Source organism: Apodemus sylvaticus, chromosome 5 (genome assembly GCF_947179515.1).
Source record: "Apodemus sylvaticus chromosome 5, mApoSyl1.1, whole genome shotgun sequence".
In the NCBI taxonomy this organism is placed as follows: Eukaryota; Metazoa; Chordata; class Mammalia; order Rodentia; family Muridae; genus Apodemus; species Apodemus sylvaticus.
This window is the reverse complement of record NC_067476.1, coordinates 3,939,735-3,967,522: the sequence shown is the minus strand read 5'-3', so window position 1 is coordinate 3,967,522 and position 27,788 is coordinate 3,939,735. Positions and strand designations below refer to the sequence as shown.

At 48.6% G+C, this 27,788-nt stretch overlaps 1 protein-coding gene and 1 long non-coding RNA gene across 4 annotated transcripts in view; both read right to left on the bottom strand.

Annotated features, from left to right (window-relative positions):
* Positions 1–27,788, bottom strand: part of Pnpla7 (patatin like phospholipase domain containing 7) — a 72,197-nt gene that overhangs the window by 33,646 nt on the left and 10,763 nt on the right. For 2 of the 3 annotated variants that reach the window (XM_052181783.1, XM_052181784.1), the window contains exons 9-19: positions 23,929–24,057; positions 23,169–23,249; positions 21,975–22,098; positions 20,339–20,476; positions 16,242–16,342; positions 15,921–16,064; positions 10,581–10,658; positions 9,702–9,907; positions 6,692–6,823; positions 5,523–5,646; positions 2,567–2,680 (exon numbers count right to left, since the gene is read on the bottom strand). In XM_052181783.1, coding sequence (XP_052037743.1) covers positions 2,567–2,680; positions 5,523–5,646; positions 6,692–6,823; positions 9,702–9,907; positions 10,581–10,658; positions 15,921–16,064; positions 16,242–16,342; positions 20,339–20,476; positions 21,975–22,098; positions 23,169–23,249; positions 23,929–24,057 — 1,371 coding nt within the window. The remainder of the gene's footprint in view (positions 1–2,566; positions 2,681–5,522; positions 5,647–6,691; positions 6,824–9,701; positions 9,908–10,580; positions 10,659–15,920; positions 16,065–16,241; positions 16,343–20,338; positions 20,477–21,974; positions 22,099–23,168; positions 23,250–23,928; positions 24,058–27,788) is intronic. The other variant, XM_052181785.1, reaches the window with a different exon arrangement.
* LOC127685038 (uncharacterized) lies at positions 133–2,539 on the bottom strand. The gene is made up of 3 exons (XR_007977784.1): positions 1,526–2,539; positions 1,237–1,346; positions 133–951 (listed from the first exon to the last, which is right to left on the bottom strand). It is a non-coding gene; the product is annotated as an uncharacterized LOC127685038 (long non-coding RNA).

Below are 27,788 nucleotides of genomic sequence, written 5' to 3'. Positions count from 1 at the left end.
TAGGTATAATGTAGCAATTTCCTCCTATAAAAAACCTTCCGTCTCTGAAGGAAGCACCATAAGACAGGATATTCTAAAGCGGGACTCCTCTATTCTGCAGGAAGTTCTTCAAGCTCAGGAAATAAACTATGCAAAAGCTCCAGGACATTCCTAAACCTACCACATATACTAGGTCTCTTCTCTACAAAAATGCATATAAGCAGTAAGGACTGCTGACAGACACCCTCAGACCAGCACACAGACACCCTCAGACCAGCAGTCAGACACCCTCAGACCAGCACACAGATACCCTCAGACCAGCAGACACCCTCAGACCAGCACACAGACACCCTCGGACCAGCAGAGTAGCCTGAAAGCAGCTCAGATCATCGATCTATCTGGAAGGCGCTGTAACCTGCTGAGCTGCCCGCAGGTTGTGCAGTTGCTTCAGTTCCCAGCTCTGTGAGCAGTCAGTCTCCCAGACTGGGACAGGCCTCTGCAATGCAGCTGTCTCTGAGTCATTTCTGCACCCGTGACCCCTCACCATATTCCTGAGAGGAACCCCAACAGAAATCACTGGTTTACCAAGTTGCACTTTCAGTGTCCTTACTTTGTCTGTTACCTGTGTTGTATCTGAGTTAAGTCTGGTTTTTGCTCATGTGTCCTCAGAAATAGTGTCATACAATAGTGATAAAAGAATCCCCTTTGTGTGTCACTTCTACAACCTTCCACCTACCTATTCTGGTGTGTGTCTGTGTCTACTTGACTAAATTCTCACCTGGGCCAGAAGTGCAGCAGCCTCACCTGCCTCAGCCTCACCTGTGCAGCAGCCTCACCTGCCTCAGCCTCACCTGTGCAGCAGCCTCACCTGCCTCAGCTTCACCTGTGCAGCAGCCTCACCTCACCTGTGCAGCAGCCTCACCTCACCTGTGCAGCAGCCTCACCTCACCTGTGCAGCAGCCTCAGCCTCACCTGTGCAGCCTCAGCCTCACCTGTGCAGCAGCCTCACCTCACCTGTGCAGCCTCAGCCTCACCTGTGCAGCAGCCTCACCTCACCTGTGCAGCAGCCTCACCTCACCTGTGTAGCAGCCTCACCTCACCTGTGCAGCAGCCTCACCTCACCTGTGCAGCAGCCTCACCTCACCTGTGCAGCAGCCTCAGCCTCACCTGTGCAGCAGCCTCAGCCTCACCTGTGCAGCAGCCTCACCTCACCTGTGCAGCAGCCTCAGCCTCACCTGTGCAGCAGCCTCACCTCACCTGTGCAGCAGCCTCACCTCACCTGTGCAGCAGCCTCACCTCACCTGTGCAGCAGCCTCACCTCACCTGTGCAGCAGCCTCACCTCACCTGTACAGCAGCCTCACCTCACCTGTGCAGCAGCCTCAGCCTCACCTGTGCAGCAGCCTCAGCCTCACCTGTGCAGCAGCCTCACCTCACCTGTGCAGCAGCCTCACCTCACCTGTGCAGCAGCCTCAGCCTCACCTGTGCAGCAGCCTCACCTCACCTGTGCAGCAGCCTCACCTCACCTGTGCAGCAGCCTCACCTCACCTGTGCAGCCTCAGCCTCACCTGTGCAGCAGCCTCAGCCTCACCTGTGCAGCAGCCTCAGCCTCACCTGTGCAGCAGCCTCAGCCTCACCTGTGCAGCCTCAGCCTCACCTGTGCAGCAGCCTCACCTCACCTGTGCAGCCTCAGCCTCACCTGTGCAGCAGCCTCAGCCTCACCTGTGCAGCAGCCTCACCTCACCTGTGCAGCAGCCTCACCTCACCTGTGCAGCCTCAGCCTCACCTGTGCAGCAGCCTCACCTGTGGAGCCTCACCTCACCTATGCAGCCTCACCTCACCTGTACAGCAGCCTCACCTCACCTGTGCAGCAGCCTCACCTGTGCAGCCTCACCTCACCTGTGCAGCAGCCTCACCTCACCTGTGCAGCAGCCTCACCTCACCTGTGCAGCAGCCTCACCTCACCTGTGCAGCCTCACCTCACCTGTGCAGCAGCCTCACCTCACCTGTGCAGCCTCAGCCTCACCTGTGCAGCAGCCTCACCTCACCTGTGCAGCAGCCTCACCTCACCTGTGCAGCAGCCTCACCTCACCTGTGCAGCAGCCTCACCTCACCTGTACAGCAGCCTCACCTCACCTGTGCAGCCTCAGCCTCACCTGTGCAGCAGCCTCAGCCTCACCTGTGCAGCAGCCTCACCTCACCTGTGCAGCAGCCTCACCTCACCTGTGCAGCAGCCTCACCTCACCTGTGCAGCAGCCTCACCTCACCTGTGCAGCAGCCTCACCTCACCTGTGCAGCCTCAGCCTCACCTGTGCAGCAGCCTCACCTCACCTGTGCAGCAGCCTCACCTCACCTGTGCAGCCTCAGCCTCACCTGTGCAGCAGCCTCACCTCACCTGTGCAGCAGCCTCACCTCACCTGTACAGCAGCCTCAGCCTCACCTGTGCAGCAGCCTCACCTCACCTGTGCAGCAGCCTCACCTCACCTGTACAGCAACCTCACCTCACCTGTGCAGCAGCCTCACCTCACCTGTACAGCAGCCTCACCTCACCTGTACAGCAGCCTCACCTCACCTGTGCAGCAGCCTTACCTGTGGGTACCTGCGCTTGATAGACGTCAGAGCCCCTGCTGGCAGTTTGGCCAGTTCTGAGTCCCGGACAGCATGCACTGTGGTTGCTCTGGCCTGGTGGGTTAGCGTTTCCACCTAAGGAGGAAGAGACAAACCCAGGGGACTCAAAGACCAGCCAAGGTCTAGGAGGGCCAGGCTGAGGATGCCTGGAGTCCAGCCAAGGCATGTGCAAGTCAGATGCATACAAGCTGTCCAAAGAGTTTCTACTACTGTGATAATCACAATGGTCAAAGGTACCTTGAACTTACTTTATTTTATAATTCTAGGTCACAGCCCATCACTGAGGGAATTCAGGACAGGGACTCAAACAGGACAAGACAGTGGAGGAAGAGCTAAAGCAGGAGCCATGGAGGAATGCTATTTGCTGGCTTGGTCTGCTTGGCTTTCTCAAACTACCCACAGAGAGTTGGGCCCTCTAATACCAATCATTAACCAAGAAAACTTGGAGTAATTTTCTCAGTTGAGGTTCCCTTCTCTAAAATGACTCTAGCTTATGTCAAGCTGACATAGAAGTAGCCAGAACAGTAGCCTGTAAGAGCTATGTGGTCAGGAAGCAAGAAAAGGAACAAAATGACCCAAGCAAGCCTTTGCTCTGCACAAAGCTGGTGGGCGCTCTCACATGTGACTGATGTCCAAATCCCTAGGATGCTCTAGAAGCCACAGGCACCCCTAGCAACCCTGATAGTTCTCAGACACAGGCAAGGAAGGGGCTGTCTCAGGGAACTGAACACTCCTTCAGATACAAATGCCTCTGAAGAAGACATAGCACTCACGAGGGGCTCACGTCAGGTGCGCTTAAAGGAGCCCCGGAGCATGGAGACACCTATTTCAGCATCTGGCCAGCAATGCTATCTTCCACGTAGGAGTTGGTGACTGGATTCACAGGCTACAGAAAGCATAGCTGCTACCCTAAGGCCAGGGACTCCAAAACTCTGACATGGAAGACCCGCTGTGAGGCAGAGGTCAGGGGAGGCAGGATGGGAGTAACCCTGGAACAGAGGCTGCACAGGAGGAAAGCAGTCATTACCACAGGCTTGGCAACATCAGAAGGCTTCCCTATGACCCTGTTATCAGACAGCAAAAAGACCCTAAGCTGCCTAAAACTCAAGACTCTTTTAAAGCAGCAGAATATGGTCCTGAGCTGTGTAGGAGAGGAGGCCGAGCAGGCCATAAGGGTCAGTCAGCACGAGGCGCCTCTCCATGCCTCTCCATGCCTCTGCTCCAGCTCAGTGCTGACTGCTGGCGGGAAGCTAAGTGAAAGAAGCCCTGGCCTCCACAGGCTGCCTTTGATCAGGGTGATGTGCTGCAGCAACAGAAACCTAACGAAGACACTGGGACTACACAGTGAGACAAGGGATATGGCGGGCTTACAAGAGCTACCCAGATTTTAGGGGGCAGCAAAGTAAAGAATACAGTCTTTCAGGTAATTTTTGTTTGTTTGTAAACTACAGTTAGTTTTTAAAAGGATCTGAGCTTTGGGTAGAGCTGGATCCACAGTGAAGAGCGCTGGCTGCAGCACGAGGTCCAGGACAGCCGAAGCTGGACAGTGAGGCCACGTCTCAAAGAACAAACATGGGCCGGGCACTCGGGAGGCAGAGGCAGGCGGATTTCTGAGTTCGAGGCCAGCCTGGTCTACAGAGTGAGTTCCAGGACAAGCAGGACTACACAGAGAAACCCTGTCTCAAAAAAACCAAAAAAAAAAAAAAAAAAAAAAAAAAAAAGAACTTAAAATAAGGCTCTGTGTGGCACACACTTTTAATCCCAGCACTGGGGAGGCTGAGTCAGGCAGATCTCTGTGAGTTCATGACCAGCCTGGTCTACAGAGTGAGTTCCAGGATATCCAGGGCTACATAGAGAAACCTTGTCTTGGAAAACAAAAACAAAAAACCAAAACCAACCCCACCAAACCCTTCCCCCAAAATCCAAAAGCAAACAGACAAACAAAAGAATTTTAGCTGCCCTTGCAAAGGACCGAGGTTCAATTCCCAGCACCCACAAAATGGCTCCCAGTTATCTATAGCACCAGTTCAAAGGGATCATATGCCCTCTTTTCTTTCTTTTATTTCTAGCCCAGGCTGGCCTAGTAGTCACAGAGATGTGCCTGCCTCACCCTTCTGAGTGCTGCTGGGATTAAAAGCATGAGCTACCACTGTATCTTCTGATGCCCTCCTTTTGGCTTCTCTGGGCACACAGACATACCTGCAGGCAAAACAGTCATGCACATTAAAGAACAAAAGATTTAAAAAAAAACCCAAAAAGCATTATCTAATCTATCTATCTATCCATCCATCCATCCATCCATCCATCCATCCATCCATCCATCCAGATAGATACAGATACAAATACAGATATAGCTGTTGTTCTAATGCATATAGGTTTACTGTTTTCAAAAGCCTCTATGTTTTTAGGAAGCTGATGCAAAAGGATCAGCACAAGTATAAGGGCAGCTCAAGTTTATTGGTGAGTTCTAAGTCCACCTGGGTTAGGGTAAAACCCTGCCTCAAGGGGAAAAAAAAAATGACCAGCCAGCCAGCCACCCGAAGCCAGAGGTGCAGACTGGAATCTACTCTCCTTACCCAGCTCTACAAGCCCAACACTAGGGCATCCTGGAGCTAACAGATCAGGCAGCACGGGGAAGCTAGGGCAAGCTGCTAGTTACCCTTAGTCACGTCCTCTTGGAGACAATCTACCAGGGCTTCAGCACTGCCTGGGTGCAAATAAGCAGCCAGAAACCAGGGGCCAGAATCTGGGCTCACCCAGAAGGCTAAGGTGGGGCCCCAGCAAAGGCAGGGCCAGCAGGGAGGGGTGGGGGACAGTTATGCTCCTGCAGTCCCTCAGGCTTCTTCCTCCTCTTCAGGTAACTAGACAGGCAAGTTCCAGAGTGTCATGGAAGGCAAAGAGGGGAGCTGGCACCTACCACACCAACAAGGTCTCCTCGGCCATATTCCCCCGCCAGGCGTTTTTTCCCATCATCCTTTCGGATCACAGAACGTAGCCTGCCACTGAGGACGATGTATGTGCAGTCAGACTTGTCCCCTTGCCTGCAGAGACATAAAGGAGCTCAACTCAGCAGCCTATGTTGCTCACAGAACCAGCTCGGTGATGCTGACCACACCCCAGGATGCAACCAATGAAAAGCATAGAGACTTCTTGGGATGCTTCGGTTTGCAAAGCAGTCACTGTGCCGGGCATGGTGGCACACCCTCTAATTCCTGCACTCAGTAGACAGAGGCAGGTGAATCTCTCTGAGTCAGACGCCAGCCTGTGCCACTCAGTGGATTCTTGACCAGCCAAACCTACATAAGTAAGACCCTGTCTCAAATAAGTAAATAAATAAATAGTATAGAGTGCAATTACTTCTCACTTTAGAATATTTGTGCTTACACATATGGGTTTACTACTACTTCAAATAAGTTGTTTTTTGTTTTGTTTTTGGTTTGTTTTTTGTTTGTTTGTTTGTTTGTTTTTTTGCATTTTTTTTGGTTTTTTCGAGACAGGGTTTCTCTTTGTAGCCCTGGCTATACTGAAACTCACTCTGTAGACCAGGCTGGCCTCGAACTCAGAAATCCACCTACCTCTGCCTCCCAAGTGCTGGGATTAAAGGCGTGCACTTAAGTTTTAGGCATCATAAAAATTGACAGCTATAACCCAGGTATCTCTGTGACCTAAGCAGAGGTGCGGCCAGCAAGGCATCCCAGATAGGGTCAGAAGAAAAGACCTAAGAACAGTTACCACAGCAGTTCCTTAGAAAAGCCACTTCAGACAGCTCTCGGGTCTTTTGATAGGATGCTGTGGTTCATGTGTATGCACATGGAGCGCTGTCTGCTAAAGGTGTGTTTGTGCCTGTGTATACATACACAGAACCCAGGATGATGTCAAACAATGTTTCCATGCGTGCCAGGAGTGGGGAGTGGACAAGGGTCTCAGCCTCGTCACTGTACAACCTTTGTAGACATGGATCTGGTCTATCGGCAGGGACATGCAGTGATGGAGACCCCTCAGGGCTCTGTACACTGCACAGCCGTGGGCCTTTATATACTGTCTACCTGTGGCTTTCTCTGCACACTATACATCTGTGAGTCTCACCTGTATATGGCACGTCCAGCCTCTACTTCCATCCAGTCTAGAGCAAAATCAATCTGACGTACAAAGGACGACATCCTCTTCACGACTGTGTGTGCCACACCCAGGACGACATCTGGCCGTTTCCTCATGATCCTGCCATGTAATCTGCAGTCATTTCCATTCCCATGAGGCCTCCTCTCACCTCCCATCTCACATCCAGCCCCACCAGATCCACTCCTCACAAGAAGAGTCACAGCATTTGAGAGTAGCAGGACTTCTGACCCTACCTGCCACAGGACTCTTGATTGTTTACTTTGAGGGAAGAAGACACTGAGGGCTGAGACAGGATGCTGCCTAGGCAGCTGTCTGTTCTCAGCTGCACAGGAACAATGGATTTGGGGTATAGAAGACCACCCACATAACTGTCCACTTCACAAAGGCCCCTTGAACAGAGGCCATCCCTAAGCTCCAGGTTTGAGGAGCAGGGTTCCAGTTCCACGTGTGCAGACTCATGAGCTGTGCAGTGCGGGGATAGTCGTTTGTGTCTGTGTACATGCACGGGGGCTTTGAACCTGGAGGCATGGAATCTACCTGGTAGGCATAGACTGCTGACGGTTCTGATGGAGAACACTGTCACCTCTCTGGTGACTGTGTGAACAGACTATGGAAGGCAGGGCAACAGCAGGTATATCATGGTGGCCCCAGGGCTGGAGGTCAGGACCCCATAGATACATACAGCTCATGGGCTATTTACATACACTGGGCAGGAGAGAACCAAGGCAGAAGGACTCCAGGCCTAGGCCCAGGAACAGGAGATGGGACTGCCAGTCTATTAGAAATAGCAAACAGAGCATTGCTACATGCATTAGATAATATCCCCACTATCTAGTGTGCCTTTACCATCCCCAGGGCAGTAAGGCAAATACGAGATGATGATAGCTTCAGAAAGGCCAATGATATAATTTTATCCCCAAGATTGGATAAGAGTCCCTATGGCATTTGCTGGATCATGTCTGTAAAGTAAGAAATATCTTTATGCACATACAACCACATGCATGCAGACAAGGACATTTAAAAGGCATGTATACTCAGAGAATAGGACACATAGATACATATGGACAAGGACATGTAATACATGCACACACAGACAAAACACACAAAGTCTCATAAATAAAAACATTAACGAACATGTACATATATAAGCAAGGATATTCATATATGTGCATACATAGAGATGTGGACATAGACAAGAATATACAGACAAATATATACATGAAGGCTCACAGAGAAACACAAATAAGGACATGGAGAGAAACCCAAACATGGATACATAGACAGTAACATATAGGCGCATTCAGACATGTGGATAAGGACATGTGCTGAACACACAGAGACATCCGACATAGACTGTGGGAGCACAGACAGACGCATATGCCTGGGCAAGGGGGATCAGGCCATGCCAAGGTCAGAAGGGTAAAGAGAAAAAAAGCAAGGTCACGGGGTCCTGGCAACCACAGCACTGAGGTGATTCCTGCCCACTCTCCTGAATATCCTTCTTGAGCGCTGCCTTGGTACAGGTGGACAGGGCAGGGCTGGGGACAGCAGACTGAGAGCATGCTCTGTATGTCTGAGAAGATCCATGGAGCTCAAGAGGAAGGCAAACTCAGCTTCATCCTGGGACTCATGGCAGGAGAAGGGCCGAAGCACAGTTCTCCCTCTCTGCCATGTCTGCCATCTATGAAGTGAGGGCCTCGCCCTCTGCATACTGAAAATATCAGAGGGAACCAGGCCAGAGGCATTCAGGCAAATCCTAGGAGAGGGAGGCTACATCTGGAGGAGGCCTTCCCTTCCCTGGCCCCTACTACTGTTTTGAAAGCATGTTGGTTGAAACGATTTTTAAGCTGCTACACTTCCACGATCCTTTAGCCCCTGACCTCCTCTATCTGAGCATCTACCCAACTTCCAGGCATCAAGCATGGATGAAGAAGAGGCCTTCTAGCAGTGTGGATCCAAAGATGGATACTGGCTAGCACAGATGATTGTGAGGGGAGGTTGCTTAACTAAACTCAGAAAAATTGTGGACCCTGATGGACAGCTGCCCCCGCCCCAAAGCAAGCAACAAATTGTGACAATTTTTAATCTTATGCTCTGGGCCTCAAGACAAGTAGAAAGTCCAGCCGAGCCGGGCGGTGGTGGCTCACGCCTGTAATCCCAGCACTCTGGGAGGCAGAGGCAGGCGGATCTCTGAGTTCGAGGCCAGCCTGGTCTACAGAGTGAGTTCCAGGACAGCCAGGGCTATACAGAGAAACCCTGTCTCGAAAAAAATCAAATCCGAAAAAAAAAAAAAAGAAAGTCCAGCAGAAGATGCAGCCTGTGGCCTCGCAGACAAGCTGAGGAGGACATCACTTGGGGCAAAGGACATATTTGGTAGCTAGGTTCTATATAACAACCTATACTGAGCAGTAGTGGCACACCAGCACTCAGAAGGTAGATGCAGATGGATCTCTGTGAGTTTGAGGCCAGCTTGGTCTACAGAATGAGTTCTAGGACAATTAGGGCTACAAAGAGAAAGTCTATGTCTAAAAACAAACAACAACAACAACCACCACCACCACAACACAAATCACCACCCCCTGCCTTAAGGAAGGAAAGTGAGAAGACCACTCCAGGATTACCACTGTGCCTTTCCAGCCAGACTCAGTCTACTGTGAACAGGTTTCTAAGCAATGAGCCAGACCCTAATTCCGGCTCTATTATGTGTAGCCACAAAATGTACTGACAACGAGATATGACTGGGCGAGTGCCATATAGCAACAGAGGAACTAGCAAATGTCAGATATTACAAGCCACATGGAGGCTCGATGAATGAGTGACTGAACCTGTGTGTGGTACCAGTGTCTGCAGCTACCGAGCTAAAGAGACAGGGGAGGCCAGCAGCAGGCCTGTTCCTAAGAGCCCTCAGGGACAGAGGACCCAGGAGACAGGGGAGCAGAACAGAGACGAACACAGAGAAGGGAACGAGGAGACTCACTCATAGAAGTGGGCCTTCGAGATGGACAAAAAGCTGCAGTCTCGGTTGGCTCTGATGGTGAACATTAGGGGCTCTCCAGTGAGCACCGCCAGCTGCCCCACCATCTCCCCGGGATGTGTGAGGAACAGGCAAGTGTCCTCCAAACTGTCAATCTTTTGCTGGTAAACATGCAGCATCCCCGAGACCACAAACAGAATATTGACATCCTTAGGAAAGCAGAGAAGGCTACCTTCAGCACGATATGTGACAGTGGCCCAGAATGCCCCGCGAGCCCAGAACCCAGGGAAGTTCCCTGAGCCCACAGTCACACTGGTACAGGCAGCTGCTTCTTTGTCGACTTTAGGTTGTATGCAACCCAGCCTTAGACACGCTTCCACTCAGAGCATTATAACAGTCCTATAGCTTTATTATTTAATACCTATGCTTTTTTATTTATCAATTACAGGGAATTTCCCTTATCTCAGACAAACCTACCTTCCCTCCTCATATGCCCATTTTCCCACAGAAATGAAGAAGCAGCCCATCCCTTTGAAGCTCTATAGAGCTACACATTAGAGTCACACATTTTGATCCAGCATCCACAAAATCATGCAGGGCCAAATTCCAACTTCTTTGTATTTATTATAGAACTCATTGCAAATCTTCTCACCCGAGCCCCTCAGATTCCAGAAAAGGTGCCAGGGCAGCAGGCACAATTGGGAAGAAGCCCAGCACTTAAGCCCGGGCTACATAGAGACTAAGAGAGAGAGTGCTCAGCAGTCCAGCAATGTGGTGTGGGGACAACTTCTAACCATTGCACCCTCACCCACACTCCACCCAGCACTGAGCTGCAGGGACAGGCGGTTCCTATGGCCTTTAGGACTGAGGTTCTTAACTTACCTGGTCTCCCTGTTTTGACACCATGGTGCCTGCAGGGGCGTGAAGAAATGCCACCCGGCCCTCCAACAGAGAAGGGTCCTAAAACACAGAACAGAGTTCAAGAAGGAATAGGAAGACAGACTTAAGTGAAGGCACAAAAGATGGGGCCTGAGAGGCTGGGACAGAAGCCACTCGGGTACAGCTGTGTCACATGCTTCTTTAAGGCCTGTCCACTAACAGACAAGATTGTATTCTGCACAAAAGATCGGTGGAACACACAGAAAACAGAGATAGACCAACATACTTATGAATTTACACAGGACAGGGCAGAATTATTTCAGTAAGAAAGGGCAGTTCATTTCATAAAGATCACTGGTGTAAAGGGAAGTGGGTCCCTTTCCATAATTACAAAAACAAACAACTAGTACAACCCAAAACAGAGACACAAGAATCTCTTCAACTCACAAGTTCAAGGCCAACATGATCTCTCTCTCTCTCTCTCTCTCTCTCTCTCTCTCTCTCTCTCTCTCTCTCTCTCTCTCTCTCCTTCTTGGGACATGGGCTGTTCTTTTTAAAGGCCAACTTAGATAAATCTAACTAGGGTACCATCTCCCATCCCACCTAAAATCTGGCTTTCCTGCATGCCTCATGAGGTCAGGAATAACCTGGGATCCAGCATGACGGGATGGTCAGCGCACACAGGAACGTGCAGGACTCAGTGCCTGTATGTATACAGGCATGATACCTGCAAAGGCCTGGAAAAAATCAAATTTAAATCCACAGCTCTTAGTGATAGTAAAACAAAACTAATAAGAAAGGTAAGAAAAGTCACTGGCCACCATGAGAAAATGTCAGTAAGGGGCTGGAGAGATGGTTCAGTGTTTAAGAGCATTTGTCGCTCTTGCAGAGGACCCAGGTTTGGTTCTACATGGTGGCTCAATCAACAGAGGCCATCTCTGAACCTTTACTAAACTCAAGGGAAGAAAGTGAGCTCAATGAAAGAAGCCATGAAAAGAAAGTCAGAGAGGAAAGATGTCTTAGTCAGGGTTTCTCTTCCTGTACAAAACATCATGACCAAGAAGCAAGTTGGGGAGGAAAGGGTTTATTCAGCTTACAGGTCCACATTGCTGTTCATCATCAAAGGAAGTCAGGACTGGAACTTGCACAGGGCAGGAACTTGGAGGCAGGAGCTGATGCAGAGACCATGGTGGGGTGCTGCTTACAGGCTTGCTTCCCCTGGCTTGCTCAGCTTGCTTTCTTATAGAACCCAGGAACACCAGCCCAGGGATGGCACCACCCCCAATGGGCCCTCTGCCCTTGATCACTAATTGAGAGCATGCCTTACAGCTGGATCTCAGGGAGGCACTTAAGAGTGAGGCTCCAGGGTACCTGCCACCCTCGAACAGACATACATGCAGGCAATACACCAATGCACATAATTTAATTTTTTAATTATTTATTTTATGAGTGTTTTGTCTGCATGCATCTAAGTGTACCTGTGCATGCAGTGGCAACAGAGGTCAGCAGAGGGTGTCAGAGATCCTGGAACTAAAGTTACAGAGTTATAAATCAGCATGTAATACTGGGAATTGGAGCCCAGGCCTCTGAGAGAACCAACTGCTCTCTCTCTCTCTCTCTCTCTCTCTCTCTCTCTCTCTCTCACACACACACACACACACACACACACACACACACACACAGCTGCCTCCCCGATGGTAGCCACTCCCACTATGAATACTGGGATCCCAACTTAGGGCCTCATGCTTCAACAGCAAGCAAGTGCTTTCCCCATTGATTTGGCTTCCCATCCCCAAACTAGAAACATCTTAATGGTGATAGCAGATTTCTATAAAAAGCAGAAAGTATAGAACCATAAAAAAATGACCAAACTTGAGCCCCTAACTCGGGGGACATGCCGTTTAAGTACAGGCCAAGCGAGCCAGAAGAGCAGGTGAGGTGCCTCCCCTTGGGACTCTCCACTCCCACAGTTTGGCTCCCAAAGACCCAATCCTTAGTGTGCATCTGAACATCGTTAAAAAGCTCTCAGTGCTCGGGAGTGCAGCTCAGGAGTAGTGCTCCCTAGTATGTGTGGCCAAGTGCTCCAGAGTGCGGCTCAGGGGTAGTGCTCCCTAGTACATGTGGCCATTATTCCCTGGCCCTTTCAAACTAATAATGACAAAGAAAAAGAAAAAGGGAAAAGTTACACACGCACGCATGCACACGCAGTGTAGGACCCAGAGAGGGAAAGAGCCAAGAGCCAGAAAAGTTTGACCCCCTTAACAGCTGGTACTGACTAAGCCTTGAGTCCCCCCCGTTTCTGAAGGAGTAAACTAGAGATGTTCCATGGCCTAGCATCCACACCAGGCCCTCATCAAGGGGCAACAGGGTACACATGGTGACTGGAAACAACTGGGTCACTGTAACGCTGGCACGCCATGTGTCCACCTGCAATGCTGGTGACTGAAGGACTCAGGTCAATGTACTCACAGAATGGACAATGGACAATGATGATGGAGACTGAATTCCAACCCCAGACCACTATATGAGTCGATCAACATGCTGAACATGTGGCACTCACTCTAAAGAACTTACTTTAGCATGAATCACTTAGCCTAGAGTCAGGTGAAATCAACCAGGGCCTCTAGGGCACAGCCTGGTGCAGACAGGCCTGTGTGGGGAGAAGGCTGACCTGAGACATGCAGTGTGCTTGAGGGCTGCTTACAGTCTGCATTCCACCCATGTGCTGCCATGGTGGTTTGAAAGAGAATGACACCAGCAGTAGTGACCCACGCCTGGACTAGGGAGGCAGAGCCAGGGGAATCTCTGAGTTCAAGGCCAGCCTGGTCTATAGAGTTCCAGGACAGCCAGGAAGGGCTGCACAGAGAAACTCTATCTCCAAAACCAAAAAATACACACACACACACACACACACACACACACACACACTAATGATTCTCATGTAGAAGTAATTCTTTAAACTGCTCTGAGTGAGCTTCTGGTGGGTGGTCTTGCACTTTACACCACCTACACCAGATGCTCTGGATCTCAGCGGGAAAATTACACGCACTGCCTTTATATTTTAATATGCCTTAACTAGCTCAGCGACTGGGCCACTCCTGAACCTCTATGTGACTAACATACTCCCCTCCGATATTCTTGTGTTGTTTCTCTCTAAATTCTGTATTTTATCCCTGCTGCCCCAGACCCGTTGGGAGTGGCCCCGGGTCCGCTCTTTGCTGATTCTGACATGGCTGCTTCTCTGTCAGCCACAGGTCTTACGCTTGTATCCTCTTCCTTCTCCCTGTTTCCTCTCTGGGAATCCTCAAGTCCTATCTCTGTCCCCCTGTCCAGCCATTGGCTGCTGGCTCTTTATTGACCAGCCCAAAAAAAAAAAAATCAAAAAACAAAAAAACAAACAACTGTTGCCAGGGACCCCATAGAGGACATGTGAATTCTCATTTACGCATAAGTTCAGTCTCCACTATCTCACCCTATCATCCAATGACAAAGCCTCTTTCTCTCAGATATAAATTGAGCACAACCATAACAATTATGTAAATCATAAAGCATGATATATAACTAAAATCTAGTTCATCAATTTTGTCTATATATATAATATATTACTCTAACATTTAACTTAAGGAGCTTACAATTCTATACACGAATTATGTTCCGATTTTAACTTGTATTATTTTCTGAAAACCATTCTTTCAAATCAACATCATCTTTCTCAATATTAAACAACTTAAGTTTGATGAGACTATAACTGGTCTTCAACCCTGTCAGAAATCCAAGAACAAATTAAATATTACCTAAAACATAGCTTCCAAAACTTAACCAGACAGCTGATACCTGGATAGTTCCCATTCTCAAAGCACTGGAGCATGGGTCTTTAGGCTCACATATTTGCATACTCCTCTGGAGGAGTAACTGTTTAGGAAGGGGTAAGAGATGTAGCCTTGTTGGATTGGTTGTCACTAGGGGCAGGCTTTGAGGATTCAAGACTCACACCACTGTGCCTCTTTACTTCCTGTTTGTGGACCACAATGTGAAGTCTCCGAGGCTGCGCCAGCACCCTGCTTGCCAGACTGCTATGCTTCTCACTATGATGGTGATGGGCTTCTATCCCTCTGGAGTTGTAAGCCTCAAATAAACTCTTCCTTCTATAACTTGCCTTGGTCATGATGTTTTATCACAACAAAAGACAGCTGGTTTTGTGGGTCCTCAGAAAGGTGAACACAGGTGTTTTCCCAGCCTGTGCACAAGGTCTTCACATTGTTTAAAGGCATGAGATAGGATTAGGAACATGGCTATGTCAATAAAGTACTTGCCCTAGCAGCACGAGGACCTGACTTTGCCCCTTCAAAGCCATGTTTAAAAGGTTGGACACGTGGCAGTATACAGTTAGGATCCTAGTGCTAGTAAGACAGTGACAAGGTTCACTGGTCAGCCTAACCGCAGGCTTTATGCCAATGACAGATCCTGCCTCAAAGGAGGTGGATGTGTTGTTCCTGAAGATGACACCCAAAGGCTGTTCTCTTAACCTCCATACATTGTGGTGATTTGAGTAAGAATGGTCCCTGTTGGCTTACAGATTTAAAAGCCTGGTTGGTCATCAGGGAGTGGTGCTACCTGAGAGGGATTAGGAGGCGTGGCTTTATGCAGAAGTGTGTCACAAGGGATGGGGAAGGTGGGGAGGCTTTGGGCTTCAATGTTCAAGCCAGGCCCTGCCCATCCGGATGCAGACCTCTCAGCCCCTTCTCCACCGCTGTTCTGCCTGCGTGCTGCCATGCTTCCCACCATAATGGACTAAACCTCTGAATGTAAGTCAGCTCTAATTATTAAATACTTTTATAAACATTTCCATAGTCATAGCATACCTTCATAACAATAAAACACTAAGACACATGTATATATGTGTATTTTCATGCATTAAAAAAAATATGAGGGCCAGGCATGATGGCACATGCCTATTCACTATAGCACTCAAAAAGATGAGATGGGAGTCAGCCTGGACTACACCCACACCCACGCAGACACAGATGCACAGACAGACAGACAGAGACAGAGACAGATGGGGGGGTGTAGGAGGGAAAAATAACTCAAAACACATATGTGAGGATGTAGTTCCAAGTGCCCAGGTGACTGTAAAAGCCACAGACGCACTGATTTGGGCCAAGGCTGCACCTATAGATGTGGATCCCCACTACTGGCAGGCCTGGATAAAGAAGGGGGCCATAGTGCGGGTCACAGATACCCCAGGAAGCATTAGAAGGATGTACTACCCAAAATGGGAGTCAGAAAGCAGCAGTTGCGTGGGATCAGGAGCCGTCACCACCCCTTTCTGAGCCACACACTCACATCCAGCTTCATCAGGGTAAGGAGGTCCTTTGTGGCCGCTCTGAAGATAGCGTCTGTCTTCCCACCGGCCCCAGCCTCATCCCTGTAAGTTTCTGAGTAGTGGAAGATGGCAGAGGGGGTCTCTGCAACAACACTTTTCTTATACTTGAAAAGAACAAAGATACAAGTCATCAGAAGAGGTGTGACCAGCAAAGAGTGCGTGAGCACCCCCACGACTGCCGATGCCATGGGGGTGTCCGCCGTGGGCCACACCCAGGGTACTAGTAAACAGGGGAACAGGCAAGGCACAAGGGGGCAACAGGGAGAGCATGATGGATATACCTTGCTGGCCAAAGAGTTCCCAAGTTGCTCATCTGAGTGTGGCAAAATTCTGGCACGGTTGTATGCCATCCCCAGGTCTGAGGTTGCCCCTTCATGGCTTTCTACAAATAGGAAGAAGACTCAGTTCACAGCTCAGCTGCTGGCCCACATGTACAGGCCAGCATGGGCCAGCATCAGGAGTGAGCATCAGACAGCACCCTTGTAGATGACGAGACCCACATCTCTGGACACCAAGGATGTGTTACTAGCATTTTTGTTCACAATATCATTAGTCCGTTTGTATCTGGACATCTGAAGGTGGTTCTACAAAATGCAAAGATGCACACCTTCAATCCCAGCACTTAGGGAGCAAAGGCAGGCAGATCTCTTAAGTTCTGGATACCCTGGTCTACAAATCTAGTTTCAGGATAGCCAGGCTATTCAGAGAAACCCTGTCTCAAAACAAAACAAAACAAAACAGTACAAGACAAAACAAAACAAGACAAAAAACAAACCAAAAAAACCCCCAAAAGTCAAAAAGCAAAGATGTCTGTTTGGCTCATGGTTTTCAGAGGTCCAGGCCTGTCTGGCCCGAGGTGGTCATCTTCTAGTGAAGGAGCTCTTGTTCCGTCACAGTAAGACAAAACAGCAGAAAGAAAAGCAGTTACATGCACAAAGAGCCATTGCCTTATTAAAATGTTTTACCATATTTTATTTACTTATTTTGTGTGCATATTATTTGTGTATATAATATTTTAAAAATTGTTTCAATTTAAAAACAAACAGCTTTGTCACTAGGGAGATAACTCAGTCAATACGGTACTTGCCACACAAAGATGAGGAATTAATTTATACCCCAGCACACGGATTAAAAGTCAGGCATTATAATGTCTGGAGAGGCTTACAACCATCAGTAGCTCCAGTTCCCGGGGAACGAGCACCCTCTTCTGGCCTCTGTGAGCACTGCACTCATGCAGTTCACTTACACGGAGTCGAAACAATCATACACATAGAATACAAATAAATAGGGGCTGGAGAGATGCTTAGTTAAAGGGCTCTTGCTGCCTTTGAGGGAAACATGGGTTCAATCCCCAGAACTCACACGGCATCACACAACCATTTGGAATTCCAGTTCGAGGCGGCCCAACACCCTCTTCTGGACTTTTCAGGCACCAGGCACACATACACTGCATATATTTACATGCAGGCAGACCACTTACATAAATAAAATAAATATGAGAAAATTAAAAATAAGTAAGCAAATCCTTTTAAATAAATAAATTGGGGCTGGAGAGATGGCTCAGCGGTTAAGAGCACTGACTGCTCTTCCTAAGGTCCTGAGTTCAAGTCCCAGCAACCACATGGTGGCTCACAACCATCCGTAATGAGATCTGATGCCCTCTTCTAGGGTGTCTGAAGAGAGCTACAGTGTACTTACATATAATGAATAAATAAATATTATAATAAGTAAATAAATAAATGGTCAGTTGAGGGGTAGAAAGAGGAAGCTCCCTGGTTCTCACTCACGAGCCAGTCTGCCTACTTGGCAATCCCGAGGCCCCAGGGTGAAACCCTGCCTCACAGCTCCTGAGGAGTGAGGCCAGTGATTGTCCAGATGGTCTTCCAATCAGAAAGGAAAATGTAAGGACTGTAATCAGTGATTTAAAACAGTTCTGGGAGCTGAGAAAATGGTTTGGTACTATGAGCAAGTACTGCTCTGTTCTTGCAGAATGGAGTTCAGTTCCTAGCACCCACACTAGGTGGCTCAAGCCCCCTTAACCTAAGGTCCAGGCAGACCTTCTCTCTCTGACCTCCACAACCAACTCCAACATTGCACATATGTGTAGACATACAAATAACTTTAAAAATAAAATGAAAATTAATCTTGAAAGCAGTCCTAAGCAATCACTGAGGTTGGTGTTAATCTATGCAGAAGCTGTCAGCAATGGCGGTGCTCAGTTTTAGAGAGAAAGCCATTGGAAAGAGGCCTGGGCTTAGGGGTCCATAGCCAGATGTTTCACAGCTACACCAGAAGGCGCACTCTGTCCATAGCAGTCAGCCACAGGGTGGCAACAGAAAGGTACAAAGAGCACAGAGAAAAGCCCTTGAGATAATGCCACATGCCGGGTGACAGCATGTGCTCAAGTGGCAGGCTGTGGTTTAATGGAACTACCTAAGCCAGGCAGTAGGCAAGCCACCACACTTGCAACCTGAGCAGTTAGGAGGTTACAGCCAGGAGTTCAACTCTGAACTACACAACAAGAACCTGCTTAGGGAGAGGGAGGGAGGGAGGGAGGAGGGAGGGAGGGAGGAGGGGGAAGGGGGAGGGAAGGAGGGAGAGGGGGAGGGAGGGGAGGAGGGAAGGAGGGAGGGAGAGAGGGAGAGGGAGAAGAAGAAGGAGAGGGAGGGAGAGGGAGAAGGAGAGGGAGAGGGAGAGGGAGAGGGAGAGGGAGAGGGAGAGGGAGAGGGAGAGGGAGAGGGAGAGGGAGAGGGAGAGGGAGAGGGAGAGGGAGAGGGAGAGGGAGAGGGAGAGGGAGGGGAGAGGGAGAGGGAGAGGGAGAGGGAGACTTAAGTGCTATAACCTTTCCCATACCAAAGGAACACAGTGTAAGGAGGAGCTTGGGAGGGGTGTAAGTGGATAAAGTACTTGCTATGCAATTATCAGGCCCTGAGTTTCACGTCCTGGGAGCCATCCAAAAGCCCACAGCTGCAATAGCACATGCACAGCTCCAGTGCTGGGAGACGGACAGGCAGATCCCTGGCACCCACTGCCTAGCTTTGAAACACAGTGAGACCCCACACCCATCTCAAAAACAAACAAATGAAAAAACCGAAAGCTAATACCTTAGAGGTGAAAAGCTAACACAGATTCAGGACATGACACCTAAGAAGATGGCACTGTTTAAAGAGCCAGAGACTGCCCCATTAGTGACATTGAGTAGACTGTCACAGAGTTATGCATGATAAATTTCACTGCTTTACACTATAAAAATCAGTAACAGAGAATGAAAGACCTCAGTATGGAAACTAATAAAAAATCATGTAGGATACATGTATGAGCCAAGACCTAGCCAGAATAAAACATAAAAAAGCCAACTTCACGGTGCCAAGTGCCTGCCTGCCTCCCTCCCTGCCTGCCTCCCTCCCTGCCTGCCTCCCTCCCTCCCTCCCTGCCTCCCTCCCTCCCTGCCTGCCTGCTTTCCTTCCTCTGTCTCTCCCTCCCTCCTTCCTTGTCTCTCCCCTTCCTTCCTACTTTCCTTTCTTCTTTTCTGACTGCCCTCCTTTCTCTCAAGGCAGGGTCTCACCCTGGCTCTGAACTCACTCTGTGGGCCAGGCTGACCTGGAGTTCCCAGAGACCTGAAAGCTGGGACGAAAGCCATATGCCACTATATCCAGATAAAGGTAGTTCAGGGAAGATTCTTATTCTTTGGTCCAGGTTGGTCTTGAACGCATGGCAATTCTCCTGCCTCAGCCTCCCAAGTGCTGGGATTAGAAGCTTGAGCTACTGAGCACAGCAAATGACGTGTTTTTAGTAAAGGTACATTGTCCTGATAATGAAAAGGCCCCTGGGCTGAGTTTCTGATAGATGGAAACAGGAGAGAAATAATTGCAACAATTAAGGTTTAAAGCGTCTGGGGCAAGAAGATTGTGAGTTTGAGGCCAGCATGTAAGTATGTAGTAAGGCCTCAAAAAACAAAAACAAAACAAAGAACAAAACAAAAGTGCCAGAAACCAGGCAGGACACAGTGGCCATCAAGCAGATTGGAAAAGAGAAAATCTGACCCCCTTAACTTGAAGGTGGCTATCATAAAGCCACCAGGTACCCACGAATAGATGTGGTATGTCTGGGGCTCAACAGAGGGGGGATCAGGTACAGGGCTGGTACAGGAGGCAGGGTACAGAGTTCACCGGACCTACAAAGCAGCAAGACGGCCCCCAGTGACTCAGGCTCAGGCAGAGGAGCCTTGGCCACAGGCTCTTGCCCAATCATAAATGGTACCAAGTTCAAGACGTCCACCTCTGTGGTCAGGACAAGATGACACTGGGGACATCTTAACTCATCTAATGGTATACAGAACCTGTCAACAGAGCCAGCCACAGCAGTGGGGGACCTTTACCTTGGAAGGCTGAGGTATTGGAGCCGCCTCCCTGGGACTGCCGGAGCTCATCTATGTCCCCGTGGATGGGAGGCAGAGGCACTGAGCAGCTCCTCTTCAGCATTGGCCCGGAGACTGTCATGCAGCAGCTCCCGTGATCTGGAGGACAGGAGGGAGTTACTCTAGCTCTGTCTGGTTCCCGTGAGTACCAATGGCTCTCAAAGAGCAGAGTCCCCACAAACAGGACATGGCCAAGGCCCTCCCAATTACACCGTGAACCTGCATACAACTTACCCACAAACAGGGCCTTCAGGCAATCTCACTGTTAGCTCTTGTCATCTGAGTAACCTACTAATGTTAGCCTCAGGCTGGTCCTCCAACCCTGCCTCCCTCATGGGCATCTTCCTCTCTGGGCCTCCTGAACTGATTACCCCTGCAACCACCCACATGCTCTGAAGCTAAACCCAAAAACAGAAGAACCTGCCAGATGCCCCTTTTCCATGGCCTTCTTCTGCAGAGAGGGCTGTTAGCACTCGGCGTGAATGTTCCACCTGGGCTTCAAAGGCCTAGTCTACCACACCGGATACTGTGTGCCACTGTCTGCTTCTGAAGAGCTCTATAGACCTCCTCACTTCAATCTCTGTGAAGACAACACTGGAGAGCTGACCTAAACTGTCTTCAAGAGGACAAGACTCGAGGTTCCATCACTTAAGCTGACCAAAATTTCAGAGAGAAAAGCACTACTCAGGAAATAGATTTAAGTGACATCCATTTTAAAGTACATTTCTGAGGAAAACCAGATCAACTAGGGATGTGTTTCAAGGTCACAAAGGCCCAAAGCCTTGTCTTAGACAGGACCCAACTGACAGTTCCAGTTTACCTCATACCATAGGCTGCTTCACTTCACTTCACTTCAGAAACTGCCTTTAGTCCCTGGAATCCTTCACAGATTATTATGGACTATTAAGACACTGAAGGTATATCTACCATTTTCAAAGTAGCCTTGTGCTAATAATCTAACATAGGCTTAAGTACGCCTGGGCAATTCATTCCCCTTGTTCTTAAGAACTAGGAGCGGTGTGGTGTGGATCAGAAGGCAAAGTTGAGAACTTGCTCTCCTCAACAGCATCCTGTGGATAAGCCCCTCACTGACAAGTACCCAAAGACAGAGGAGATCCTTGGACACATGCAACATGGCCCAGGGCATGGGAGCTTAACTGAGGGGAAGCATCAGAGGGCTGAGGGGACAGATAAGAAAATCCTAAACCAAGAAATCTGGGCATAGCCGGACAGTGGTGGCACGTGCCTTTAATCTCAGCACTTGGGAGGCAGAGGCAGGCGGACTTCTGAGTTCAAGGCCAGCCTGGTCTACAGAGTGAGTTCCAGGACAGCCAGGGCTACACAAAGAAACCCTTGTCTTGAGGGAAAAAAAAGGAAATCTGGACATGTGTGAAGGGAACTGAGGGCAGGTAGAATTGTAACCACGGGAGGAGCCATGGGATTGCTAGGTGCCTGTGAAGACACCTCAGTCAGGAAACCTGGAGCCATGTAATAAGACTAGGGACAGGTGAAGACGGTGAGGAGGCCGGGGGCGGTGGGGGGGGGGGCAGTGAGGAGCCCTGGGCAGGGAGTGAGGAGCCCTGAACTGCTGCAGTACCTGAGCTGCTGAACTCCGGGGGCCTTGGGGACCTCTCCAGCTGTTCCTCTGGACCACATGACATCTGTCTCTTGGCTCGTCCAGCCACACTTGCTACTGACAGGAGAGGGATCGCTTGGCTCTCCTGGGGGTGAGAAGAACATCAGATCTGCTCGAGGAATTCTCCCGGTTCCTTATGAGCATGTTATCAGAGGACAGGCACTCGGAATCCGGGCAGCTCAGAGAGGAGGAGCTGGCTAAGGATCCGTGTGTTCTTCTCCTAGGTTCTGCCTAACTCTTCATACAGCCACAGTAACAGCCCATGCAGTCGGAAACCTCATCTCTTCGTTAGTAGGGAAATCATGTAACACAAAAGGATATATCCTAAAATATCAGCAACTTTGCATGACAAACTCTAAAATACAGAGAAACCATCCGAGGCACCTGTGGGACCAAGCACGTCTTACTGAGGCCACTGGTTCCACCCTCACTAAGCCTTTCTAGATGAGATCCAGTTTTGCCCCATTTCACAGGTGATGAGGGGCTGCAATTTTGCCAGGAGGTGCAAAATTGGAGATTCGGGGCCTTGGCACCTTGGCGACAGTCCAACCCTTCCAAGTCACAGCTTAGTAACTGTTCCACTCAGTGCTAAGTCAAGGACAGACACAGAGTCCGGGACAAAGGACAAGGCAAGAGGGACATGGGGGTGGAGGGGCTGGAGACATAGCTCAGCGGTTAAGAGCACTGAGTTCAATTCCCAGCAACTACATGGAGGCTCACAAGCATCTGCAATAGGATGCGATGCCCTCTTCTGGTGTGTCTGGAGACATCTACAGTATATTCAAAAGAATAAAATTTAAAAAGGGGGGGGTGGGCCTGGGGAAAGGACAGATGACCCAGCCCACAGGCTCAATACTGGGGGGAAGGGCAGATTCATCCAGAATTATGGCCTCAGGGGCATAACAGGACTGACAGGCAACAAAGCAGGCTAGTCTCTCTTGTTTGACAACTATGTTCCCCAAGTCCTGTCAGTAGAATCACCCAGTGCACCAGTGTGCAAACACAAGACCATAAAGCCAGCCCACTACCACCTCTCAAAGTCTAGTCCCACTAGGACCACTGGCAGGACACTGTGCTGGCCGGCACAGCTGGGTGCCCTGGTGAGATGAGAGATCTACCATCCTGAAGTGGGCTGTGCTGGAGGCCTGCACTCACAGGGTTGAAGAGCTCTGTAGTCAGCCCCAGGTAGTTGTGCAGAGCCAGGAAAGTCACCCGCTGCAGCCGTACCATGATGATCTGCAAGAGACACTGAGGCGTGAGATGTCTAGGCTGGGCACCAGCAGTGCCACATGGAATTCCTGCTGAGCCCCACAGCACAGGACATAGACCACAGCTCACCTTTTTCAGGGCCCAACAACCCACCATTTGTGGAGCAGGGTGCTAACATGAGGGACTATGAGGGACACATAGGAATTAAGTAGTGTTTTCAATTTTTCTATAAATCTAAAATTAAAATGAAATATTTAGTAAGAAATCTAAAAATCTCTTTTGGGAGAATATGAGGACTAAAAGCATCTGTGGAACTTTTCATATTGTGTGTGTGTGTGTGTATGTGTGTGTGTGTGTGAACAAGACAGAGATGTGCACATGCACGCGGCTCCTCAGGAGTCAGCCACTATGTCTATTCTCTGACAGGTCTCACTGGGACCTGGAACTCACCATTAGGCTGGATGGCCAATGAGCCTCCCACGACATATGCACTCAGCTTTTTTACAACTTTTTAAAAACAGCACTCCCTAGAATCCACATGCGCAGCAGTAAATCCGCCAGCAAAGTCAATTCTGCACCCTCTGGTTCTCCCGCGATGCTATGCTGACTGTGCTCAGTCCTGATGGGGTCCTTGCCAGTGTGCGGCTCCAGTGACTGAGATGCCCACAGCAAAGCAGACAGGAAAGCCAGTCTAAAAGAAACTCACCTGCACAACCCTCACCAGAGTTTCAGGGTACTTCTCAAAAACTCCTTGAAAAGCTGCTGCAGGAAGCCAGAGCACGGTGGATGAGACAGCTGCACGGGCAGAAACTGTTTTGTAGGGTGCAGCATGGCCCTGTAACAACGACTCTGTTAGTCCTTCGCGAGGGACCCAGAAAGCTCCTGGGGAGTTTACACAACCCAGAGAGGCTCCTGCCTGGCTTCTACACACACAGCAGGCATACTATGGGCACTGGTAATTTTAATGCAAACCAAAATTTGTCACAGCAAATCATAGCAAAGGTTTAGCTGACAGGAGCTGTAGGTCAGGCGCATTCACTGGCCTGCACATTTACTGGGTAATGCTTTTACATGCTGTCTCCTGAGATTCACAGGCCAAGCACTTCAACGTCCAACACTGGCTGTAAACCCTTGCTGAAAGGGTACAAAAGACCCAACCCATGCTTTCTGAAAAGGTCACAGACAGCAGACACCATCACTATCAAATAGCCACACAAGAGTTGTCCTACACTCACTAGAGCTGTCATGCATTTCCAGTATTCCCAAGGAGGGGCTGCGTTGCTTCCGGAGTACAACAAAGGTAAAGATGCTATAATGCACACATATAGACTTCTATGTTCCTATTTCTTGCTAAATATCGGGGGTGGGGTGGGGTGTCCTAAGTCACATGGTATCTGTATCCTTAACTCAGTAAAAATCAAAACAAAGCCAAGCAAAATTTCTATCAGATAACCAAACAAAAGCCAACCAAAAACACACTAAATTATCTTCCACAGTGGCTGCACCATTTTGAATTCTCACCAGCAGCGAGTGTGACTTCCTGCTACTGTGTGTCTTCACAGTACTGTCACAATTCCAGAGTTCAGCAGATTTGTGGCCCCTAGTGCTTGGAGACCTTTAGAAGTTCTTGCATAACTGAAATACCTCATGAAAGATTAGGAAAGATTGAAGAGGCCCTGTATGGTGGCAAATACCTTTAATCGCAGCACTCATGAGGTAGGTGGAAGAGTTTGAGGCCAGCCTGGTCTACAGAGCAAGTTCTAGGACAGCCAGGGCTACACAGAGAAACCCTGTCTAACTGTTACCTGTCTAACCTGCCATTTTGTGCTGTTACTAATGGTATAAGGAAACTTTCTCATGTGCTGTTACTAGGAAACTTTCTCACGTTCTAGTTAATTGCAGATGCTGGTATGTTCTGTGCCTTGGCATTCTTGGAAACAAATCACAACGGAAGTCAGAACTGCTTTGTATAGTTAGCTACAATTAGCTTGGAACTGAACCATCAGGCAGCGCTTCCTGCTCTGATGGGTAAGATTTTATGGTTTTTGCTTTTGTAAGCTGCCTCTGGGATGGACCCCAACATGAGAAATGTACCTATAATATAAGAAGCCATGTGGAATAAGACTTCCAGTTTGAGTAGGAGTTGAGCCTCTATGGGAACTGAACAAGTATAACTGACATCCTGGTTGGCAAGTAAAGACATGAATATTAGATAAGGCAAGTCCCCTGCCACAGCTGAATAACCCAATCAATGGAAACAGGATAAGTATACAATAGAGGCACGTTTTTAAGGAAATCCCCTACCCCTAAATGCTGATTGGTGGGATAACTTGGCACAGGTATTTATGGATTTTAGGCTTAAAGCTCTATAGAATCTTAACTCAATGTCACAGCCGTCTCCCAAGTCTGGACTGTTTTAGAGTGGTTTGTGTGGCAATTCCCAGTCACCCAACGACAACAACAACAACAACCAAACAAACAAAAAGGACTAAAGGAAAGGCTGAAGATCTTTTAGGAGGCAGCATGTCACTGAAGAATGTAATCACTAGATGTAGGCTTTGAGGTTTTGTAGGTCCCATTAGAAGCCTACATTAAAAGGAACATATACGCCACACCACAGACATCAATTTTTTAATTTAAAAAAAAAGGTTTAGGAAAAATGGCAAAGAGCTTAAGAGAACTTGCTGTTCTTGCTGGGCTCAGTCCCCATGGTGGCTCACAACTCTCTGTTCTCTAGGTTCCATGGGGTCCAACACTTCTCCTGGCCTCAACAGTCACCAAGCCTACAAGCTGTACACGTGCAGGAAAATACTCATACATACATATAAAATTCTTTAAACATCTAAAAATAAAGAAAGTTGAAATTAACAATTAAAAACTCAATGGAAGGGGACTAAAGAACTGTACAGTGGTAACTAACAAAGCTTACTGCTCTTGCTGAAAACCTGGGCTCACATCCCGTCACTCACATGACCACTAACAAGCGCCTATAACTGCAGTTCCAAGGGATACAATACCCTCTTCTGAACTCTGTGGGGTCCTGCACATGTGTGGTGCACGAACATACTTTCAGGCACACAACAAACATACTAGCAAGCATAAATATAATATATACATTAAAAATAAGTAATTTTCCGGGTGGTGGTGGCACACACCTGTAATCCCAGCACTCTGGGAGGCAGAGGCAGGCAGATTTCTGAGTTTGAGGCCAGCCTGGTCTACAGAGTGAGCTCCAGGACAGTCATGGCTACACAGAGAAACCCTGTCTCGAAAAAAACAAATCCAAAAAACCAAAAAAAAAAAAGTAATTTAATAGAAGACAATAGAAAACCAGGCTAAGTCTGACACACATACATGCAAATACACACACACACACACACAAATAACAGAGAAGTTACATATACTAAATTACATATATAGTAGTAGGTTTAAGAGAAAGATAAGGAAGACTAGTTCTATATTTATAAGATCTCACATATATGCATCTCCTGCATCTTCAGGAAGCTAACAGAGGGTTTGCCACACCAAAACGAGAAAGAGGATGAGGAGCAGGAAACAGGAGACCCTTTCAGCAGATCAGGGGATCCCAGGGAGCATGAGCTGGCAGGATGGGGAAGGTGAGATGGTTTCCCAGAGAAAAGTGCTCCCATGCAGCACAGGCCAGGGCAAATCTCTGTAATGTCAACTGCAAGAGGACAAAAGCTGACAAGCAACCAGTTTCCCTGAGACACTCTGTGGCTCAGCTGCGAAAGACATGCATGGAGTCTTAGTTTTAGTCCCGTGGTTAGAAACAAGGGGATGGGAGAAGCAGTGAGAGCAAGATGGGCAGGCCAGAGGGGTTCTTCTCCATTCTCCAGGAAAGAAGACAGTGTGTCTAAGACAGAGCAGTACAAAACACACGTGTTAAAGGAACCGGAGAGTTGGAAGGTTGTGGGGAGGTCAGAGATTGCTGTTTATGAAACAGCAAGTGCAGCCTAAGATGTCTGTACCTGGTATTTTGTCAAAATTCTAAGTTCTTCCCAGGTATAGTGGAGCATACCTTTAATCTAAGCTCTTGGGAGACAGAGGCAGAAAAACTCTGTGAGTTGGAGGCCAGTGAGTTCCAGGACAGTCAGGGCTGTCCAAAACAAAACAAAACAAAACAAAACAAAACAAAAAACCAAAAAATTTTAATTGTAAAATATAATAACTACAAACTGGTGAGACTGAAAAATGGCCAGGTAATAGCAATCCAGTAGCCATCTTCTCTCCAGGGTCATCCCTCTATCTTTTCTACCCTGTCCAGACTCAGAAGATGGACTCCTCCTCTAGGGAAGGGGGCAGCCTGATAGGCACACAGTGGGATAGTCAACTCAGGAGAAACCCTAGTCTTGGCCCAGTCAGCTTTCACCTACTTCCTCAGCATATTCATCACATGCTGGAATAAATGACCAAGATCAAAAACAAAGAAATGTCCATGCCATAGTTACATAAACTTTTTTTGCTTAAAAGAAAAACTAGCTAGCAGGACGCAAGAATGATGCAGACATCAAGTTGCTAACTGGTCTACCTACCCCACATAGACCA